Source organism: Fragaria vesca, linkage group LG4 (genome assembly GCF_000184155.1).
Source record: "Fragaria vesca subsp. vesca linkage group LG4, FraVesHawaii_1.0, whole genome shotgun sequence".
NCBI lineage: Eukaryota > Viridiplantae > Streptophyta > Magnoliopsida > Rosales > Rosaceae > Fragaria > Fragaria vesca.
The window spans coordinates 15,330,234-15,347,144 of record NC_020494.1 but is presented as its reverse complement, the minus strand read 5'-3'; the positions used below and the strand labels follow the sequence as shown (position 1 = coordinate 15,347,144).

General features: G+C 39.7%; 5 protein-coding genes across 5 annotated transcripts in view; 2 read left to right on the top strand and 3 right to left on the bottom strand.

The window, feature by feature from the left end:
• LOC101297142 overlaps positions 1-768 on the bottom strand; it is a 2,280-nt gene extending 1,512 nt beyond the window's left edge. Inside the window, exons 1-3 of the mRNA XM_004298215.1 lie at positions 702-768; positions 442-526; positions 332-375 (exon numbers count right to left, since the gene is read on the bottom strand). Coding sequence (XP_004298263.1) covers positions 332-375; positions 442-526; positions 702-768 — 196 coding nt within the window. The remainder of the gene's footprint in view (positions 1-331; positions 376-441; positions 527-701) is intronic.
• Positions 769-9,410: 8,642 nt separating this feature from the next.
• Positions 9,411-11,636, bottom strand: LOC101296566. Its single transcript, XM_004298214.1, has 7 exons — positions 11,591-11,636; positions 11,097-11,234; positions 10,856-10,988; positions 10,534-10,709; positions 10,130-10,421; positions 9,624-9,819; positions 9,411-9,491 (listed from the first exon to the last, which is right to left on the bottom strand). Exons 2-7 carry the CDS (start codon positions 11,125-11,127, stop codon positions 9,411-9,413), a joined length of 909 nt encoding a protein of 302 aa, XP_004298262.1. The 5' UTR covers positions 11,128-11,234; positions 11,591-11,636.
• A 979-nt stretch (positions 11,637-12,615) lies between these two features.
• On the top strand, positions 12,616-13,750 carry LOC101291135 (mediator of RNA polymerase II transcription subunit 21-like). The gene is made up of 3 exons (XM_004297051.1): positions 12,616-12,852; positions 12,959-13,088; positions 13,390-13,750. Exons 1-3 carry the CDS (start codon positions 12,616-12,618, stop codon positions 13,464-13,466), a joined length of 444 nt encoding a protein of 147 aa, XP_004297099.1. The 3' UTR covers positions 13,467-13,750.
• A 176-nt stretch (positions 13,751-13,926) lies between these two features.
• On the bottom strand, positions 13,927-15,990 carry LOC101290851 (signal recognition particle 19 kDa protein-like). Its single transcript, XM_004297050.1, has 4 exons — positions 15,923-15,990; positions 14,663-14,862; positions 14,458-14,557; positions 13,927-14,289 (listed from the first exon to the last, which is right to left on the bottom strand). Exons 2-4 carry the CDS (start codon positions 14,837-14,839, stop codon positions 14,159-14,161), a joined length of 408 nt encoding a protein of 135 aa, XP_004297098.1. The 5' UTR covers positions 14,840-14,862; positions 15,923-15,990; the 3' UTR covers positions 13,927-14,158.
• A 347-nt stretch (positions 15,991-16,337) lies between these two features.
• The window catches only part of LOC101315039 (ATP-citrate synthase alpha chain protein 3-like), a 3,113-nt gene continuing 2,539 nt past the window's right edge, over positions 16,338-16,911 (top strand). Inside the window, exons 1-2 of the mRNA XM_004297048.1 lie at positions 16,338-16,656; positions 16,744-16,905. Coding sequence (XP_004297096.1) covers positions 16,381-16,656; positions 16,744-16,905 — 438 coding nt within the window. The 5' untranslated portion in view covers positions 16,338-16,380. The remainder of the gene's footprint in view (positions 16,657-16,743; positions 16,906-16,911) is intronic.

Sequence of the window (16,911 nt, the reverse complement as noted above, 5' to 3'; positions counted from 1 at the left end):
AATTTTATTACTGTATTCTGATATCGATATTTCAATAATTTTGATATTTTAGTCATCGGCATAAACAATATTATTTATTAGTTATTATTGTTAGAGAAAAAATGATTTTTCTCGAATAAAACAAAAATAATATAAATAGTTATATACTTTGACATAAGGGGCCTAATTTTTCCTTTCGCACTAGGCCTTCAATTCTTCAGGACCGGCCCTGTCTTTTACATTCCTCTTTTTGTTTCCATTTGGGTGAATTACCAGTTTCCTGTGAGCAATATCAATCATATATGTTAGCAGCAAATCAAAGCATGCATGTACAAATAATATAAGAAATTACCCTGATTCCCTAGTTCCTGGTATCCACTGTGAACAGAAAATAAGCTGGAAAAAGAACACGAAAACAGCAGTCTAGAGTCTAGACTCTGAACTAGAATATGAGAATCATACCATTTGTATCCTCCAGCTTTAAACTCATTTGATTTATATCCATTCTCTGAATACTTCTCACTGAGCAACGAAAACAGCTGAATTTCTAGGGAGTAATGAGTGTTATAATATCCAGACCAAAATAAATAAAATAGTAATGAAAAGTTTCATGAGTTACATAAGTTACATGAGTTACACAAGGTTACATGAGTTACACAAAGAACATGAATGGTTTTGGAGTTATAGTCAAGACATGAGTTACATGAAGATTCATGAAGTACCATTTATTGGGAGAGCACTAATGAGAGGTCTAGATGATTCCTCCTTAGCATATAAAAGGAGAGTCATTTGCTCATTCCAAGCATCTCATCCATCTCAAACATCCATCTTCCAAGTGAGAAGAGTGTCCACTCCAAGTTGAGAGTGTAGAGTAGTTGGTAGCAAAACAAGTGTGAGAGAGGGTTTCCTTCAAGTAGTGTTCTTGAAGTTGTGTATCTCGTGTACCCATTATTTCATAGTGGAAGTTCTTGTTATTGCTGCCCTGTGGACGTAGGCATATTGCCGAACCACGTTATATCTGGTGTTCCTTTTCCTCTATCTTTTACATTTTTGCATATTTATCCTTTGTGTGGTTTGAGTTGTTACTTCCATTATATTATTTTTCCCAACAGTGGTATCAGAGCCCTTGGTTCGTAGGGCGTGGGCGTTAAAATGGAAGGTTCAAGGAGTACAATGGTTCGACTCAACCACTCAAATTGGATTACATGGAAGCCACGAATGGAGGACATACTCTATTGCAAAGATTTGCATGAGCCCATCAAAGGAGTTGATGCTAAGCCGGAAGGGACTTCAGATGCTAATTGGACAAAGATGAATCGTAAGGCAATCGGTCATATCCGAGAGTGGATGGATGATAGTGTATTCCACCATGTGGCAAATGAGACTGATGCGCATGAGTTGTGGACAAAGTTGGAGTCGTTATTCGAGAAGAAGACCGCCGCCAAGAAAGCCTTTCTAATTAAAGAGCTTGTTAACATGAAGTATCATGAAGGCGTGAGGGTCACCGAGCATCTAAACAACTTCCAAAGTACAATCAATCAATTGACGACCATGGGGATGACGATCGATGATGAATTACAAGCATTGTTGTTGTTGGGGTCGTTGCCGGACAATTGGGAGACCTTTTTCTATCACTGTAAGTAACTCTGCTCCTGATGGTAAATTGACTATGGATAATGTTAAAAGTAACATGTTGAATGAAGAGACAAGGAGAAAATCCTCTAGCTCCAACAATAGCCAAGTCTTTGTGGCGGAGAATAGAGGTAGGAGCAAGAGTAAAGGACCTAGAGGCCATGGAAGGAATGCAAGCCGATCCAGAACAAGGTTCAATGGAAAGTGTCATCATTGTGGTATTTTTGAGCACATGAAGAAAAATTGCAACAAGTTTAAAAAGAATCCTAGGGAGGCTCGAGATGGCAATACTCATCAACCGAAGGAAGACACGAAGAACACAACCGCTACTGTGTGCAATGATGTGTATGAGTTCCTTTGTCTTGAAGGAGAATGCCTACATGTTGACAATACTCCCGGTGTTGCATGGGTCATTGATTCCGGAGCCTCTTTCCATGCCACTCCAAATAAGGAGTTTTTTCTTGACATACAAAGGTGGTGAATTTGGGATTGTAAAGATGGGCAATGAAGGCTACTCCAAGATTGCAGGAATTGGAGATGTCTGCTTTGAGACCGATTTGGGCAACAAGCTGATGTTGAAAGATGTTCGACATGTTCCGGGCCTACGTCTCAATTTGATGTCAACCGGCGTGCTTGATCGAGAAGGTTTCATCATCACGGAGGAGATCAAAAGTGGAGGCTTACCAGAGGATCACTAGTGGTGGCTAGAGGGAAGTTGTGTTGCACCCTCTACAAGACATATGACAAGATATACAAAGGGGAGTTGAATGTCATGGATGACTCTTCTCCAAGTCTATGGCACAAGTGAGAAGGGACTGCAAGTTCTGGCAAAGAAGTCTCTTATTCCGTTTCCCAAAGGTACCTCACTTGAATCTTGTGATCATTGTTTATTTGATAAGCAACATAAGGTTAGTTTTGCTAATACATTTACAAAGAAAGAGAATGTTTTAGACCTAGTACACTCGGATGTATGTGGTCCTATGGAAGTTGATTCACTAGGTCATAGCAAATATTTTGTCACTTTTATCGATGATGCTTCACGAAAGGTTTGGGTGTATTTGTTAAAATCAAAAGACCAGGTGTTTCAAACCTTCAAGGAGTTCCATGCCATGGTTGAGAGGGAGACGGGACGAACCCTCAAGTGTCTCCGCAGTGATAATGGTGAAGAGTACACTTCGAACGAGTTCAGAGGTTATTGTTCGAAGCATGACATTAGACACATAAAGACAGTTCTTGGCACCCCACAACATAATGGTGTAGCAGAGAGGATGAACCACATCATCTTGGAAAAAGTGAGAAGCATGCTAAAGACGGCTAACCTGACGAAAGAGTTTTGGGGCGCAGCAGTGACAACCGCTTGTTACCTCAACAACCGAACACCATGTGTACCGTTAGGCTTGGAGACTCCAGAGAGGTGGAAGTGCTTCATATTCTCACTTGAAAGTATTTGGGTGCAAAGCATTTGCACATGTTCCAAAGGAGGAAAGATTGAAGCTAGATGACAAGGCCGTGCCGTGCATCTTTCTTGGGTACGGTAATGAAGAGATGGGCTACCAGTTGTGGAATCCAATAACCAAGAAGTTATTCAGAAGCAGAGATGTGGTGTTCCATGAGGATCAGACTGTTGCGAATTTTGACAAGAACATATTAGAAAATGCAGAGCGCCTCACTTATGACTCGTCTCAGCTCCAAGAAAAGTCTAACAAACCTCAAGAAATGGTTAATGAAGACGTCCCTGATACGGCAGAACCAAAAGCTGCAGGTGCTGCAAATGATGACCAGGAGAATCAGGTTCAAGATGATCATGATCAGGGGGAGCCTGATCATGAAGAGCCTAATCAAGAACAACAACAAGAAAATGCCCAAGCACTAGTTCGAAGATCTCATAGAGTACCGAAGCCAAGTACCAAGTATCCTTCTTCTCAATATATTTTGCTCACCAGTGATGGAGATAATCCATATTCCAAATACATTTGGTTGACTGGTGATGGAGAGCCTGAATGCTTCGAGGAAGCGAAGACTCATGCAGACGGCGACAAGTGGATATTAGCTATGAAGTCTGAGATGGAGTCCTTGTTGAAAAATGGCACCTACGAGTTGGTGGAGCTTCCTAAAGGCAGAAAAGCACTTAAAAACAAATGGGTGTTCAAGTTGAAGAGGGATGAGAATGAACAGTTGACAAAGTTCAAGGCTCGCTTGGTTGTCAAAGGTTTTGGGTAGAAGGAAGGAGTAGATTTTGATGAGATCTTCTCACTAGTTGTCAAAATGACATCTATCAGAGTTATTTTGGGCATGGCAGCTAGCATGGATCTTGAGGTGGAGCAGTTAGATGTAAAAACGGCATTCCTACATGGTGATTTGGAGGAAGATATATACATGGAGCAACCGGAAGGTTTTGAGGTCGAGGGCAAGGAGCACATGGTTTGCAAGCTAAAAAAAAGTTTGTATGGACTGAAGCAAGCACCAAGGCAATGGTACAGGAAGTTTGACTCATTCATGGTGGGTCATGGATACAAATTAAAGAACTGATGCAATACCCATGTGTGTACATTCAACGGTTCACTGGAGGTAAATTTATAATTTTGTTGCTTTATGTTATGTTGATAGTGGGGCAAGACATTTCTATGATCTGCAAGTTGAAGGCAGATTTATCAAAGTCTTTTGATATGAAAGACTTAGGTCCAGCTAAGCTTATTTTGGGCATGGAGATTACCCGTGATAGGAAGGCAAATAAATTATGGTTGTCACAAGAGAGGTATGTTGAACGGGTGTTTGAAAGGTTCAACATGAAAGAAGCCAAGTCAGTGAGCTCACTTCTAGGTAATCACTTTAAGTTAAACAGATTATTATGCCTAACTACATAAGAGGAGAAAAACAAGATGGCAGGTATCCCTTACTCATCAGCTGTTGGTAGTCTTATGTATGCCATGGTATGTACTCGTCCAGATATTGCTCATGCAGTTGGAGTTGTTAGTAGATATTTATCTAACCCTGGCAGAGAGCATTGGGAAGCTGTTAAATGGATACTCAAATATTTGAGGGGCACCTCAAAGTTGTGCTTGTCTTTTGGTAGATCCGAACCCGTTTTGGAGGGTTTCACAGATGCAGATTTAGCTGGGGACCTTGATAACAGAAAGTCCACTTCTGGGTACTTATTTACATTTTGTGTGGGAGCTGTATCATGGCAGTCCAAGTTACAGAAGTGTGTTACCTTATCCACCATTGAGTCCGAGTACATAGCGGCAAACAAAGCAGGTAAGGACATGATATGGCTGCAAAGGTTCATTCAGGAGTTGGGTGTGAAGCAAGAAAGGTATGTGGTGTATTGTGATTGTCAGAGTGCAATTCACTTAGAGTAAAAATTCAGTTTATTACCCTCGCACTAAGCACATTGATCTACGTTATCATTGGATACGAGATGTATTGTCAAAAAAGTTTTTGCAGTTGAGGAAAATTCACACCAACAAGAATACTTCAGATATGTTGACTAAGGTTGTGCCACAACAGAAGTTGGAGTATTGCAACAAGTCCGCTGGGATGGACTTCAAATAGAAGTCTTGCAGCGTATTTCCCCGGGTTGGTCTAGAGGGGGAGATTGTTATAATATCCAGACCAAAATAAATAAAATAGTAATGAAAGGTTTCATGAGTTACATAAGTTACATGAGTTACACAAAGAACATGGATGGTTTTGGAGTTATAGTCAAGGCATGAGTTACAGGAAGATTCATAAAGTACCATTTATTGGGAGAACACTAATGAGAGGTCTAGATGATTCCTCCTTAGCCTATAAAAGGAGAGTCATTTGCTCATTCCAAGCATCTCATTCATCTCAAACATCCATCTTCCAAGTAGAGAAGAGTGTCCACTCCAAGTTAAGAGAGTAGAGTAGTTGGTAGCAAAACAAGTGTGAGAGAGGGTTTCTTTCAAGTAGTGTTCTTAAAGTTGTGTATCTCGTGTACCCATTATTTCATAGTGGAAGTTCTTGTTATTACTGCCCCGTGGACGTAGGCACATTACCGAACCACGTTATATCTGGTGTTCCCTTTCCTCTATCTTTTACATCTTTGCATATTTATCCTTTGTGTGGTTTGAGTTGTTATTTTCATTATATTATTTTTCCCAACAATGAGTTGTCGGTGAATCTGAAATTGATCTCACAACCCCTGAAACTAAGCAAATGCAATACAAGAAGGCAATGCAATCAAGCATTAGGCATATGTGTGTGACTACAATATAGGTACAGAAACTTTTGAAACCATTCAAAACACATGCAGGATATATGTCCTGGTATTCTTACCATCTTTTTCCAAGTAAAGCTTATCCATGGGAGAAAACTTCAGCTCAATCCAAACCTATATAATGGATTGCTTCAAGATTCAAGCTAGACGACTACCCATAAAAGAAAGATTGATCAGAGAGGCTGCAGACGTACTTGGTGTTTCCAACAGTAATCACAGACGGGCTGATGAGCTTCTTTATATATATTTAGGTTCTCGTCTCAAGGCATATAGAGTTATAGACTATAGCTAGGTGGGATTTCTTTGTCGACCAGAAGTAAGATTAAACAGACACCCAACTAACCGGTTTTTAGGCAGGAGTTAGAGTCTAATCATTCTGTACTACGTAATTCTTCATTATCTCGAAACACTATTCCTGCATTCTAGTGTCACTGGTCTTCTCATCGAAGGATCCGTCAACATTACACTTCAGCCATCCGTCAAATACTATATCAATTTTTTTTTTATCAAATGCATAATTAATGTGTTACAATATTGTGGGTGGAACTCACGACCTCTTACTTATTAAAATACTCCACTAGACCAAATAGTATTGGGAGCTGTTAAATGTACCCAGCAAATTTCTAATTAGACCCAACGAACTATTTACACCTAGCAAAATTATAGAATCTCTAACTACACCCAGCAACTTTCCAATAATACTCTTCCTTTGTTAAACCCAGTAAAAACTCACGCCCAAAACTCACACGCAGAAAAAGGGAATTTCTTTCTCTGAGTGAAGAATGAGGAAGAATAAGCTCTGGGAAGAATCTTCTTCAACAATTTTCCAATAAAAGCTGAAATATTGTTCATCAATTATTACAATTTAACCCATGTTGAAGAATCATGCTAATGAGGAATTCATGGATTGCATCGAAGAATATTGTTGGGGATAGCATGTATTAATGTGTATCGGCCGGAATAGTTTCCCGATTCTCAATTATAAAAGAAAAGGCTGAGACCTCTTAATTTGAACACGTTATTCCCCTACACTTTGCTTCTTGACTCACGCCTTCTCTACAAGTTCCTATTGTTTTTCCTTCACTTTAAATAACTTGATTAGTGTTTCTGCTCGACTTAATTTGGATGATGGAAGATGAATGAGTGCTGCCAATAATGGCAGAACCTAACTAAATTCTTTCACCTTTTTTCATTTGCGGGACCTATTTTGATTTGTTGGTTTGTTATTCTCATTCTCGATCATAATCGCCCTTCTCCTTCTGCCTTTACATTCAGCCTTCCAATTTCTGTTTCAAGTTCTTTCTGGTTTAAGGTTTTGGTTGAATTGTGTTCAAGTTGTACGTACGGGTGGGTTCAAGAGTTTCAAATTTAATAGTTTGCTTTGTTATTATCTTAATTATTATGACTATTAATAATAATTAATAGTCAAATAAAATTGAATTGTCATTTTGCATAAGGATTGAATTGTCTTTTCAAATAAAATTGTTTTGCTGGGTCTACATAGAAATCTGCTAGGTACATCCATATTATATCTATTATGATCTATTTGTTGTAGTTATGATCGAATTAGTCATTTTAAAATTTTTTTTTATATAAAGGGAGGGGTCATTCCATTAATTTTTTTTATTATCCACGGCTAGAATGTGCATACATCATATTGCCTACTTACAACCACTACTAAACTAGTTTTATTTATTTATTTTTTATTTAGTAACAAGAAATAACAAAATGACAATAAGCCATCGTTATAAATACGCTTATTTTACACCTAATACCAGAGATTTCCAAACACTCCTATCTAACTCCCATGTGGCCATGTAGCGATAATACTAGTTGCCTGTGGACCTAAATTGGTGTACAACCAAGTAAAATCAAGAATAAAATGCAGTAGTCTTGAATAAAATCAAGAAATCTCGAAGGATAAGAGTTGTCAGCGGGTTTCGGTTGCTAGGGTTTTTTTGTCAGGTTTGCTTCTATAGCTTCACTTGGCCCTCCCCTCAGAGGGTTTCTTCTAAAGTGTTGTCATTCCATTAAAACTTGAAAGTATGAGTACAACATAAACACGACCCGCGAGAGCGGGATACGAAAGAATTGATATATGCAAAACTATATAGAAGCTTAAGATACCCTAAGTAGACCTAAATGTGTCCTAGCACGTTATTCTAATGGGTTGGGTCGGGCTAGGCTAAGAAAAATTGGCCCATAGGCCCGGCACGGCACGAGCCCGTTTTAGGTCGGCACGGCCCAAGCACACGGGCCGTCCCATTAGAAACACAATAGTTATTTTATTTTTATAAAAAATTAAAAAATTAATCATGAGGTTTGAAATTTAGATATTTTATCCAATTCCACCTACGTTTATGTTATTAATATTTTTTCCAACCAAACATAACATAAAATAGAGACTAATCAATGAAACAATAATATAACAAGATCATGTAAAATGTTGTGGTATCTTTCTTCTTTCCTGTTAAACAAAATTAATTTTTTACTACTCAATTTTATTATTTTTTAAATAAAAATAAAAATTGTGTCTTATAATGGGATGGCACGAGCACGGCCCGTTTATTGGCACGACACGAGCACGATCCATCACGATACGGGCTCGGGCCATGGGCTGGGCCGAGCTTAATATTTAAGCCAATAGGCCGGCATGAGCCCGACAAGATAATAAACAGGCCGGTACTGGCACGAACACAGAACACGATTAGGCATGCTTAAACCGGGCCGGCCCACCATTTGCCACCTCTACTCATTACCCTAAGGTAAGAGTGTGACTACTTATCTCTCGATTTAAAAAAAAATGCTCATCTTGCTTTGGCTCCAAATCCGCCACAATATAACCCACCAAGTAACGTCTTAGCAAACACCTCGTGTTTTCTGCTGTCCCAGTGATTGCTCTGCTTGCAGGCTCATCTCGTCGTAAGTATCGATTTAGTGGTGACATATCTAATAGTAAGCTAACTCATTCAATTAATCAACGAAATTAAAAATAACTCAAAATTAGAAATAACAACAAATAAGATCTTTTGAAGATCATAAAGCTCAGCCGAGACTCATACATTTATCTACGAAAATTAGAGGGGCGCAAAACGCTGCGGATACTCTTGATTGACGACATGCATGTCTCAAAGATCAAAAATTATACAGCGCACCCGTCCATCTCCACCGTCCATTTTGAAAAAGTCAAAAGTCCGCGTCAAATGGACGGCGGAGATGGACAGGTACACGGCGCACCCGGGTGCGCTGAATACGCTCTCCTCAAAGATATCCTACAACTTTTAGAAACATTGGAGAATCCTACACATTTTTACAGTAAATCCATACATTTATGGATTAACTACTAAATTATCAAGGATCAGAACACTTCAACAAAGTCGATCTGTAACGAATTTTCAAAGATTATAACGCAATTGACATTTGCTTAAAAAGTACCCTGCTGAAACCTTGAAATGTTACCAAAAAAACCACAAAATGTGCATTACTTGAGACAAGTTTACATAGGGCGGTGAAATACAAGGACAAGCAATCCTCTGATTCAGGATTGAGGACTAGTTTGCTACAGTGATTTAGAAAGTCCATGGACGGTCACCTCTGCTTCCACAAAGCAAGCGTCATTCTTCAAAAACCCATTGCCATTCTGCCGGAAAAAATATTGTGTAATGAATTGTGTCCAACCCCAATCTTTACTGTCGCCACTAAACCAGTGTTGAGCTACCGGAAAGAAAGAAAATATTGTTAGTCGGATACTAGGGGTTATAAAAAAACTTACGTTATACAAAACATTAGGCCAATCTTTACCACTATAAGTATGATGATGCTGATGATGAATTTGATCTAGGACGCCTAATTTAAAGTCCACAAGTAGTTCACAGCCAGTGGGAAGGGGATGACCAGCACATTCCAAAAACAGAGAAAGATGACTACCCGTGCCATCGCCATTTCCATCAGGATAAAGCACTACCTTCCTGCAAACATCCAATGAACACATAGGGAAAGATTAAGAACAAACATAGATTACCTGCAATTTAAACTTAAATTCTTGAACAGCATGCAAGCAACACTTGAACAAGTTCTAAAACAACAGAGTTATCAGCATCTTCAACAAAACCGTTTCAGATATGGTTCGGAAAAACATTAGTACTTGTTCGCTGCAATTAAGCTCACGAATACAGTAAATGCATGTCATCTGTATAAGCATGTAACAATAGAAAGCAGAGGGTGAAGAGAAGGATTTTCAGTAGTAGACTAGTAGGCTAGGGGAATCAGAGATATTACCAATTATATCCCCCAGCAGTGAATGGTTCAGAGCGATAACCTCCAGCGCCTAACTTTGAAAGATTCTCAACCTTGCAAACATGTTTGCATACAGAGGGTTTTTTCATCCTTTCTAGGCATTCACCTTTGCCTTTTCTTCTTTCTTTACAAACAAAGACCTCAGCTCCAAACACACATGTGTCGTCGACCAGAAATCCATTGGAAACATCAGTAAATTCTTTAAGAGGGATAAGTTTATCGAAACCCACACTACGCATCGCCCCATGAATGCATGTCTTCTTTGTAGAAGCATCTGATCAAAATACACGTTCAGAAAAAAAAGATCAGAAAATGAGCAAAAGGGTTTGCATATATAGAAATTTTATTGTACTGAATACATAATTAACTTATACGTAGTTACGTACCATCAAAAACCAAGTAGTTTAGCTTATTCTGATCGAGCAGAAACAATCTGAAATCAACATATACTTCCCAATTACTATCTAGTGAATCATCTGCAACTCCAACTGTTACCAAGTAGAGGGAGATGTGGTCTTTTACATTCCTCTTTTTGTTTCCATTTGGGTGAAACACCAGTTTCCTGTGAGCAATAGCAATCATATATATCATGCAAATCAAAGCCCTAGTTCCCGGTATCCACTGTGAACAGAAAATAAGATGGAAAAAGAACACATAAACATGCAGCAGTCTGCTAGACAAGTCTGGACTAGATTATGAGAATCATACCATTTGTATCCTCCAGCTTTAAACACCTTTGATTCATATCCATTCTCTGAGTACTTTGCACTGAGCAACGAAAACAACTGAATTTCTAGGGAGTAATGAGTTGGTGGTGAATCTGAAATTGATCTCACAACCCCTGAAAATAAATGCAAATATTACTTGAAGGCATACGTACAGTAACTATTAAAACCATTTAAAACACATATGCTTGTAAACAGATCATGGATGATCTTGGTATTCTTACCATCTTTTTTTTTCAAGTTAAGCTTTCCCATGGGAGAAAACTTCAGATCAATCCAAACTTATATATATTATGGATTGCTTCAAGATTCAAGATGACTACCCGTGTTGACTATCTGAGGACCCAGAAGAGAATTACAACCTAAAATACAACGATAATATTAGAGCTCAGGATGAACAAGAGTACATCAAGCTAATTAATACACACACACATGCATGCCAGTAGTGTATATTTTTTGAGAATGAGCAAAATATACTTGGAAACCAAGAGCGCCATAAGAAGATCAGTATAGTCAAGCTAATATCCCAATGATCGAAACTTGAATCAAATATGCCACTTGATAGATCGACCAAGTAAACCGATCGAAGTACGTACCACGTCTTTTATCGACCAATAACAATCAAACCAGCAGTAAATTAGCATGGATAAACAAACGATGACCAAACAGAACAGTAAGAATATAAATATCCCTACACACGTAAATTAGAGATTCGTACCTTCAAAGAGAGATTGAGAGAGGCTGTAGACGTACGTGGTGTTTTTGACAGAGGCTGCGAAAGTAATCTATTAGTATATATATGTTTGATTGACATATCCCTAGTATATATAGGCCTATACAAAAGAAAGAGGAAAAGATCTTGCGCATATATTTACTGTGAAAAATCCTTATATGAATATTATTCTCTTCCTTTAATTTCTGATTGGAACTTCTATATCCTAATCAGCATTAATGTTGCGTGAGATTGGAGAGTTTTTTAGCCAAGAAGGCAGTCAAGCATTAGGCATCTATGTGACTATGACATACAGTTTCCTGAATATTGAATACCATTTAAAATACATGCTTAGAAACAGATAAAGGATATCTTAGCATGCATTTTACCTTCATTTTCCAACTTGAGGTTGGCCATGGAAAAATCTTCAGCTCGATCCAAACTTAATATGGGTTGCGTATTGACTAACTGGGTACAAAGAAAATCAGTTAACAAATATTCACTATAAGTTGATGAATCAAATATGACAAACATGTCACAGAAGCTAGGATTACAACTAAGATTCACAAATTCAGAAGACCCAGGTGGTAGATCATAATCTAGCCAAAAAGGGAAAAAGAAACCACTACATTACAGTAAGAAACCAAGTAAACCGAAATTCAACTCAGTCAACCGAACCAGCAGTAAAAATGGTAAAAGAAACGATGATCAAACATTAGATTGTGATTAGAGTTAGGGATTAGAAATGTAAATTAGAGATTCGCACCTTATGGCCAGAGAGGGAGACGAAGAGAGAGTGAGGGTTGTAGTTCAATGCAATTAAACGGTGTCGTAGTGGTGTCTACGAGATAAGGCTATAAAGTTGAAAGTTGAATCCCTTTTCAGGTGGGAGATTGGGCCAAGTTGAAAATAAACCAAACCTAGAGGGACCATAGCGTAATTAAACCCCTCGAAGCTGCCCCCAAAACGACGTCGCAGGCCGGCTCCTCTTCAAGTTCTAGTCCGCCCGAGCTTTGACCAAAAAAACAAAAATGGATGCAATCAGCCAATTACAAGAACAGGTGAACAAAATCGCGACGATTGCTTTCACCACCATCGGAACCCTCCAGCGGGACGCCCCTCCCGTCCGAATCTCCCCTAATTACCCCGAATCAGAGTCGGCCCCACCGCCAAACCCAAACCCGAATCCGAACCCGACTGACGATGCCACTGATTTCGCGATGCAGCCCAAGCTCATGAGCGCGGATCTAGTCAAAGCAGCCAAGCAGGTCCACTGACTAATTGAATTAGGAGCTCAGTGACATGAAGTATATGCGCTATTTTTTCATTGCTTTTTCAGTTGATGTAATTGATTTGATGGTTGAATTGGTGCAGTTTGATGCATTAGTTTCGGCACTGCCGCTGTCGGAGGGAGGCGAGGAAGCTCAGCTGAAGAGGATTGCGGACCTTCAGGCCGAAAACAGCCTTGTAGGCCAAGAACTTGAGAAGCAACTCGAAGCTGCAGGTATGCAAATGTAGTATTTTCTGATTTTACATTGCAACACTTTCTAAGTCCTAATTTATAATCTTTTGGGGAGGTTTTATGTGATGCTATGTCCAAGCACTGTGTGCCAATTCTTGATGCGCAGAGGTGCTAGATTTGAAATTTCTAGTTGGAGAGGTGCTACTAGCTTATTGTTGTATCGTTATCTGACCAGTTAGGCTAGCTTGTTTGTTCATTTGGTGTGATCATTCTACTTAGTTTTACAGTCAAATGCTATTTTGGGCGCTAATGTGTTGGTGATTTTGGACTTGATGGTTGGCAGAGAGGGAACTGGATGAGGTCAGAGAGTTGTTTGGACAAGCAGCGGATCACTGTTTGAACTTGAAGAAACCAGAATGAAGATGGTTACCAGTTAGCATTCCTGCTGAGCCGAGGAGACTGTAATTGGTAGAAAAGGTCAGTGTCTGGTGTAAGAAGCAGTTTTTCATAACAGAGATCTTTTGTAATTCTGTGACTTTTATGTCCAATCATCTTGAGGAGGAAGATATGGACCACGGTTTCAACTTCAAGCATCATTTAGTTAATCCTTTTGAGAAACATGTAATGCAGAATCCTATGTTTGTCAAAGATATGCTTGCGATTGCTACTAAATCCTATCTCAGTGATTAAAGCTGAATCACCTGAACATCTATTGTAAAATCCAAACGAGCTACAAGGATATCTTAAAATCTGCTTTGGATCAGGGTATTGTACTTTCATCCTATTCAAGATTGTAGCACGTTGGCAAAACCTTGAACAATATGATACTTAACCGTCACTACCACACAAGAAACAATTTGTAGCAGGACACCAAATAATATCCTCTCACAATGTCAACAATATCATTCAAAAAAGTCGAGAGTTGGTAGTCAAGTTACACTTCTATTCTTGTCTTGGTGAAACACAAAAATTTTCAAAGTATCTAGACAAACCAAATACATCATCCTCAACAAATAGGACAATGCTGTCCACGTATTTCCAGCATAAACTACCATCTGAATGTCTAAGCTGACAAAAGTGAACACATGAAAACTAGGATGGTACAATGGATCCTATCTCTTTTTCTTCCCATGCTTCCCAGATTTGGAAGGCCCAGCAGTAGATGCAGATGCTGATTCCTGCTTCTTGGTCCTACCAGGATGTCTAGGAACCAACTCAGCGACTCGAAGCATCAGCTCTTTCCCTAAAACACAGTCACAAGGAAAACCAATTGTCAATAGACGAAACAAAAAACACACACTGATTTAACTAAGCATAGGAGCATCCAAGTCAAAAAATGTGGCAGCATGCTTCCCAGGATTAATGAGAAAGACAGACAAGGACAGATGGGTTCTTATGCAGTAACACTTACTGGTAGCAATAGCTGGATTATATGGAGTTCCATCTGCTTTTTTGAGCAATACCCTCACGCGCCCTCTTTGAAAGAAATCACGTGGATAAGCCTTATCTATCTACAACACCCAAACACAAAACCCATGAATCAGTACAACACACACCCACCAATCTGCACAAGGCATGACAAAAGAAAACAGCGCGGAATTGTAATACTAACAAACCTCAATTGCAAACGGGACTTTGAAATGGCTGCAGCAATCCCCAATCTCAGCACAAGTCGGATTCTCACATGCTTTCTCAAGAGATATTCTCCTCCCTTCAGCCACAGTCTTCTTAGAATTGATATAAACCGGATACAGCACAACCCATTTCTTTATACTGGGCAGGTCTTTGTCCATCTCTCAAATAAATAAATAACACCCTACAAAACATAATTCAACATGCCGAAACCAACCCATTACATTGCTTCTCTTCTCAAACACAAAGGATCAGAATTGCAAAACAAATTTAATACGCATAGATTAACAAATTTTACAGACTACCTATTCTGTTATATGCCCAAGAATTCAATTTCAAATTCAATGAAAGCATTCTGGTTCAATTGTTTTTCCCCTTTTAGTTCTACCCTATCAGACCTATCAGATTACATAGATCATAGGAACCTTAAAAAAGCTTCGAATAAATAAACCAAACCAACAAAATGCAGATTCAGAAAAGACGAAAACAGAACAAAACTTCCTCCCCCTGATCTTGTAGCCTGATTGAATGCCCCATCCACATTGAATTTCCAAACTCCGACTGGGGGAGGGGCATCCACCTCACTGTTAACAAACTTCTCTCTTTCAGTTTAGAACTAATATTATGCAGCCTGTACTCATGAAGACGAGCTGTAGAGGCAGTACATAATTCCAAACCAGATAAGCTCTTTTGATTCCACACTTGCTCATTTCTCTCCTTCCAAATACCCCAAAGAACAAACAACAATTCCCCAAAGCACTCTAATCAGTTGCACATTGAACCAACCATGAAATAGCATCTGTATGGATTTCACCCAATCTATAACAGATATGTCCCATAATTGGATTGTTTTAATCACTCCCTTGTATACTCACAGTCTCGACATAAATGTAGTGTTGTCTCATCCTCAACTCCACACAGAACACACACACAGTAGACTCCAGTACAACCCTTTTCTCAGACAAACCCATTTTCAATTAAAACATCATACATACTGCCCTACAATGATAGTGATACCTATATTCATTACCAATTACCATGATATCAAAACCCGTTTCAGAATTGAAAAACGGAGCTGTTCTAAGACACCCAAAATGGCAAAACTCAAACTACCAAAGGCCTTCTTTTACATCGACCAAAAAACTATGAAATTGCAGCAATGAGCAATCCCATGGACATGAATTAAATTATTAAATGAACGGAATTAAATTATTAAAGCAAGGAAGAGAGTCAAAGAGATCTACCGGGTAAAGAGAACGAGAGAGTCAAAATCGATCTTGGGGCTCTGAGCTTCTATGTCTGCAAATCGAGCTTTTGGGTTTTGGCTACTGAAGACGGAGTTTTGATCCTTCTACTCGGGTCGGAGGTGATACAGGCCCAAAATCAAAAGCCCGCGTATCTTTTACAATTTGGGCTCGGGTTGTGGCCCAAGTTGCACAACACAATCTTCCTTGTAGTTCCCGCCAGGAGTGCACCTACCACGGCTGGTGAGAGACACGTGGCATGAGCATGCGCACAATGATGGATTCTAGGCCAATAATACGGCGCGTGTGGGTTCAGCACTGTTAATGCGCGTGCGGAGGCCGCCGATCTGATCCAAAACACAGTATGCCAGCGCTTGTCTAACTATAAAATCGTCACCAGTCCTCATTCAACTTCATCACTACCAGACCCGACCTGACCCGACCCGACTCGGAGCAAAATGGCGAGGAAGAAGATCAGGGAGTACGATTCGAAGAGGCTGCTGAAGCAGCACTTGAAGCGAGTCGCCGGAATCGACCTCCAGATCAACTCGGCTCAGGTGACGGAGGCGACGGACTTCACGGAGCTGGCGAACAAGGAGACGTGGCTGTCGTCGACGAGGCTCGTCGTCAAGCCGGACATGCTGTTCGGAAAGCGCGGGAAGAGCGGGCTCGTCGCGCTCAATCTGGACATGGCTCAGGTCGCCGACTTCGTCAAGCAGCGGCTCGGTAAGGAGGTAAAAACATCCGTGATTTGTCCGATGATCGGGTTTTACTGTCGCTGTAAATTTGAATTTTGGAATTGAATTGAATTGAATCAAAAGGTGGAGATGGGAGGGTGTAAGGCGCCGATTACGACGTTTATAGTGGAGCCGTTTATGCCTCATGATAAGGAGTTTTACCTCTCGATTGTATCCGAAAGGCTCGGCAGCACGATAAGCTTTTCGGAGTGTGGAGGTATCGAAATCGAAGAGAATTGGGACAAGGTATTG

Excerpts from the sequence above, each read along its gene's own strand:
- LOC101296566 (XM_004298214.1), bottom strand. The coding sequence starts at position 11,127 with ATGGGAAAGCTTAACTTGAAAAAAAAAGATG. Across the intron at positions 10,989-11,096 it reads TAACTTGAAAAAAAAAGATG|GGGTTGTGAGATCAATTTCA; the intron begins GTAAGAATACCA and ends ATTTATTTTCAG. Across the intron at positions 9,820-10,129 it reads ACTGCTGGGGGATATAATTG|GAAGGTAGTGCTTTATCCTG; the intron begins GTAATATCTCTG and ends GGATGTTTGCAG.
- LOC101291135 (XM_004297051.1), top strand. The coding sequence starts at position 12,616 with ATGGATGCAATCAGCCAATTACAAGAACAGGTGAACAAAATCGCGACG. Across the intron at positions 12,853-12,958 it reads TAGTCAAAGCAGCCAAGCAG|TTTGATGCATTAGTTTCGGC; the intron begins GTCCACTGACTA and ends GAATTGGTGCAG. Across the intron at positions 13,089-13,389 it reads GAAGCAACTCGAAGCTGCAG|AGAGGGAACTGGATGAGGTC; the intron begins GTATGCAAATGT and ends GATGGTTGGCAG.
- LOC101290851 (XM_004297050.1), bottom strand. The coding sequence starts at position 14,839 with ATGGACAAAGACCTGCCCAGTATAAAGAAATGGGTTGTGCTGTATCCG. Across the intron at positions 14,558-14,662 it reads AAGTCCCGTTTGCAATTGAG|ATAGATAAGGCTTATCCACG; the intron begins GTTTGTTAGTAT and ends TGGGTGTTGTAG. Across the intron at positions 14,290-14,457 it reads TAATCCAGCTATTGCTACCA|GGAAAGAGCTGATGCTTCGA; the intron begins GTAAGTGTTACT and ends ACTGTGTTTTAG.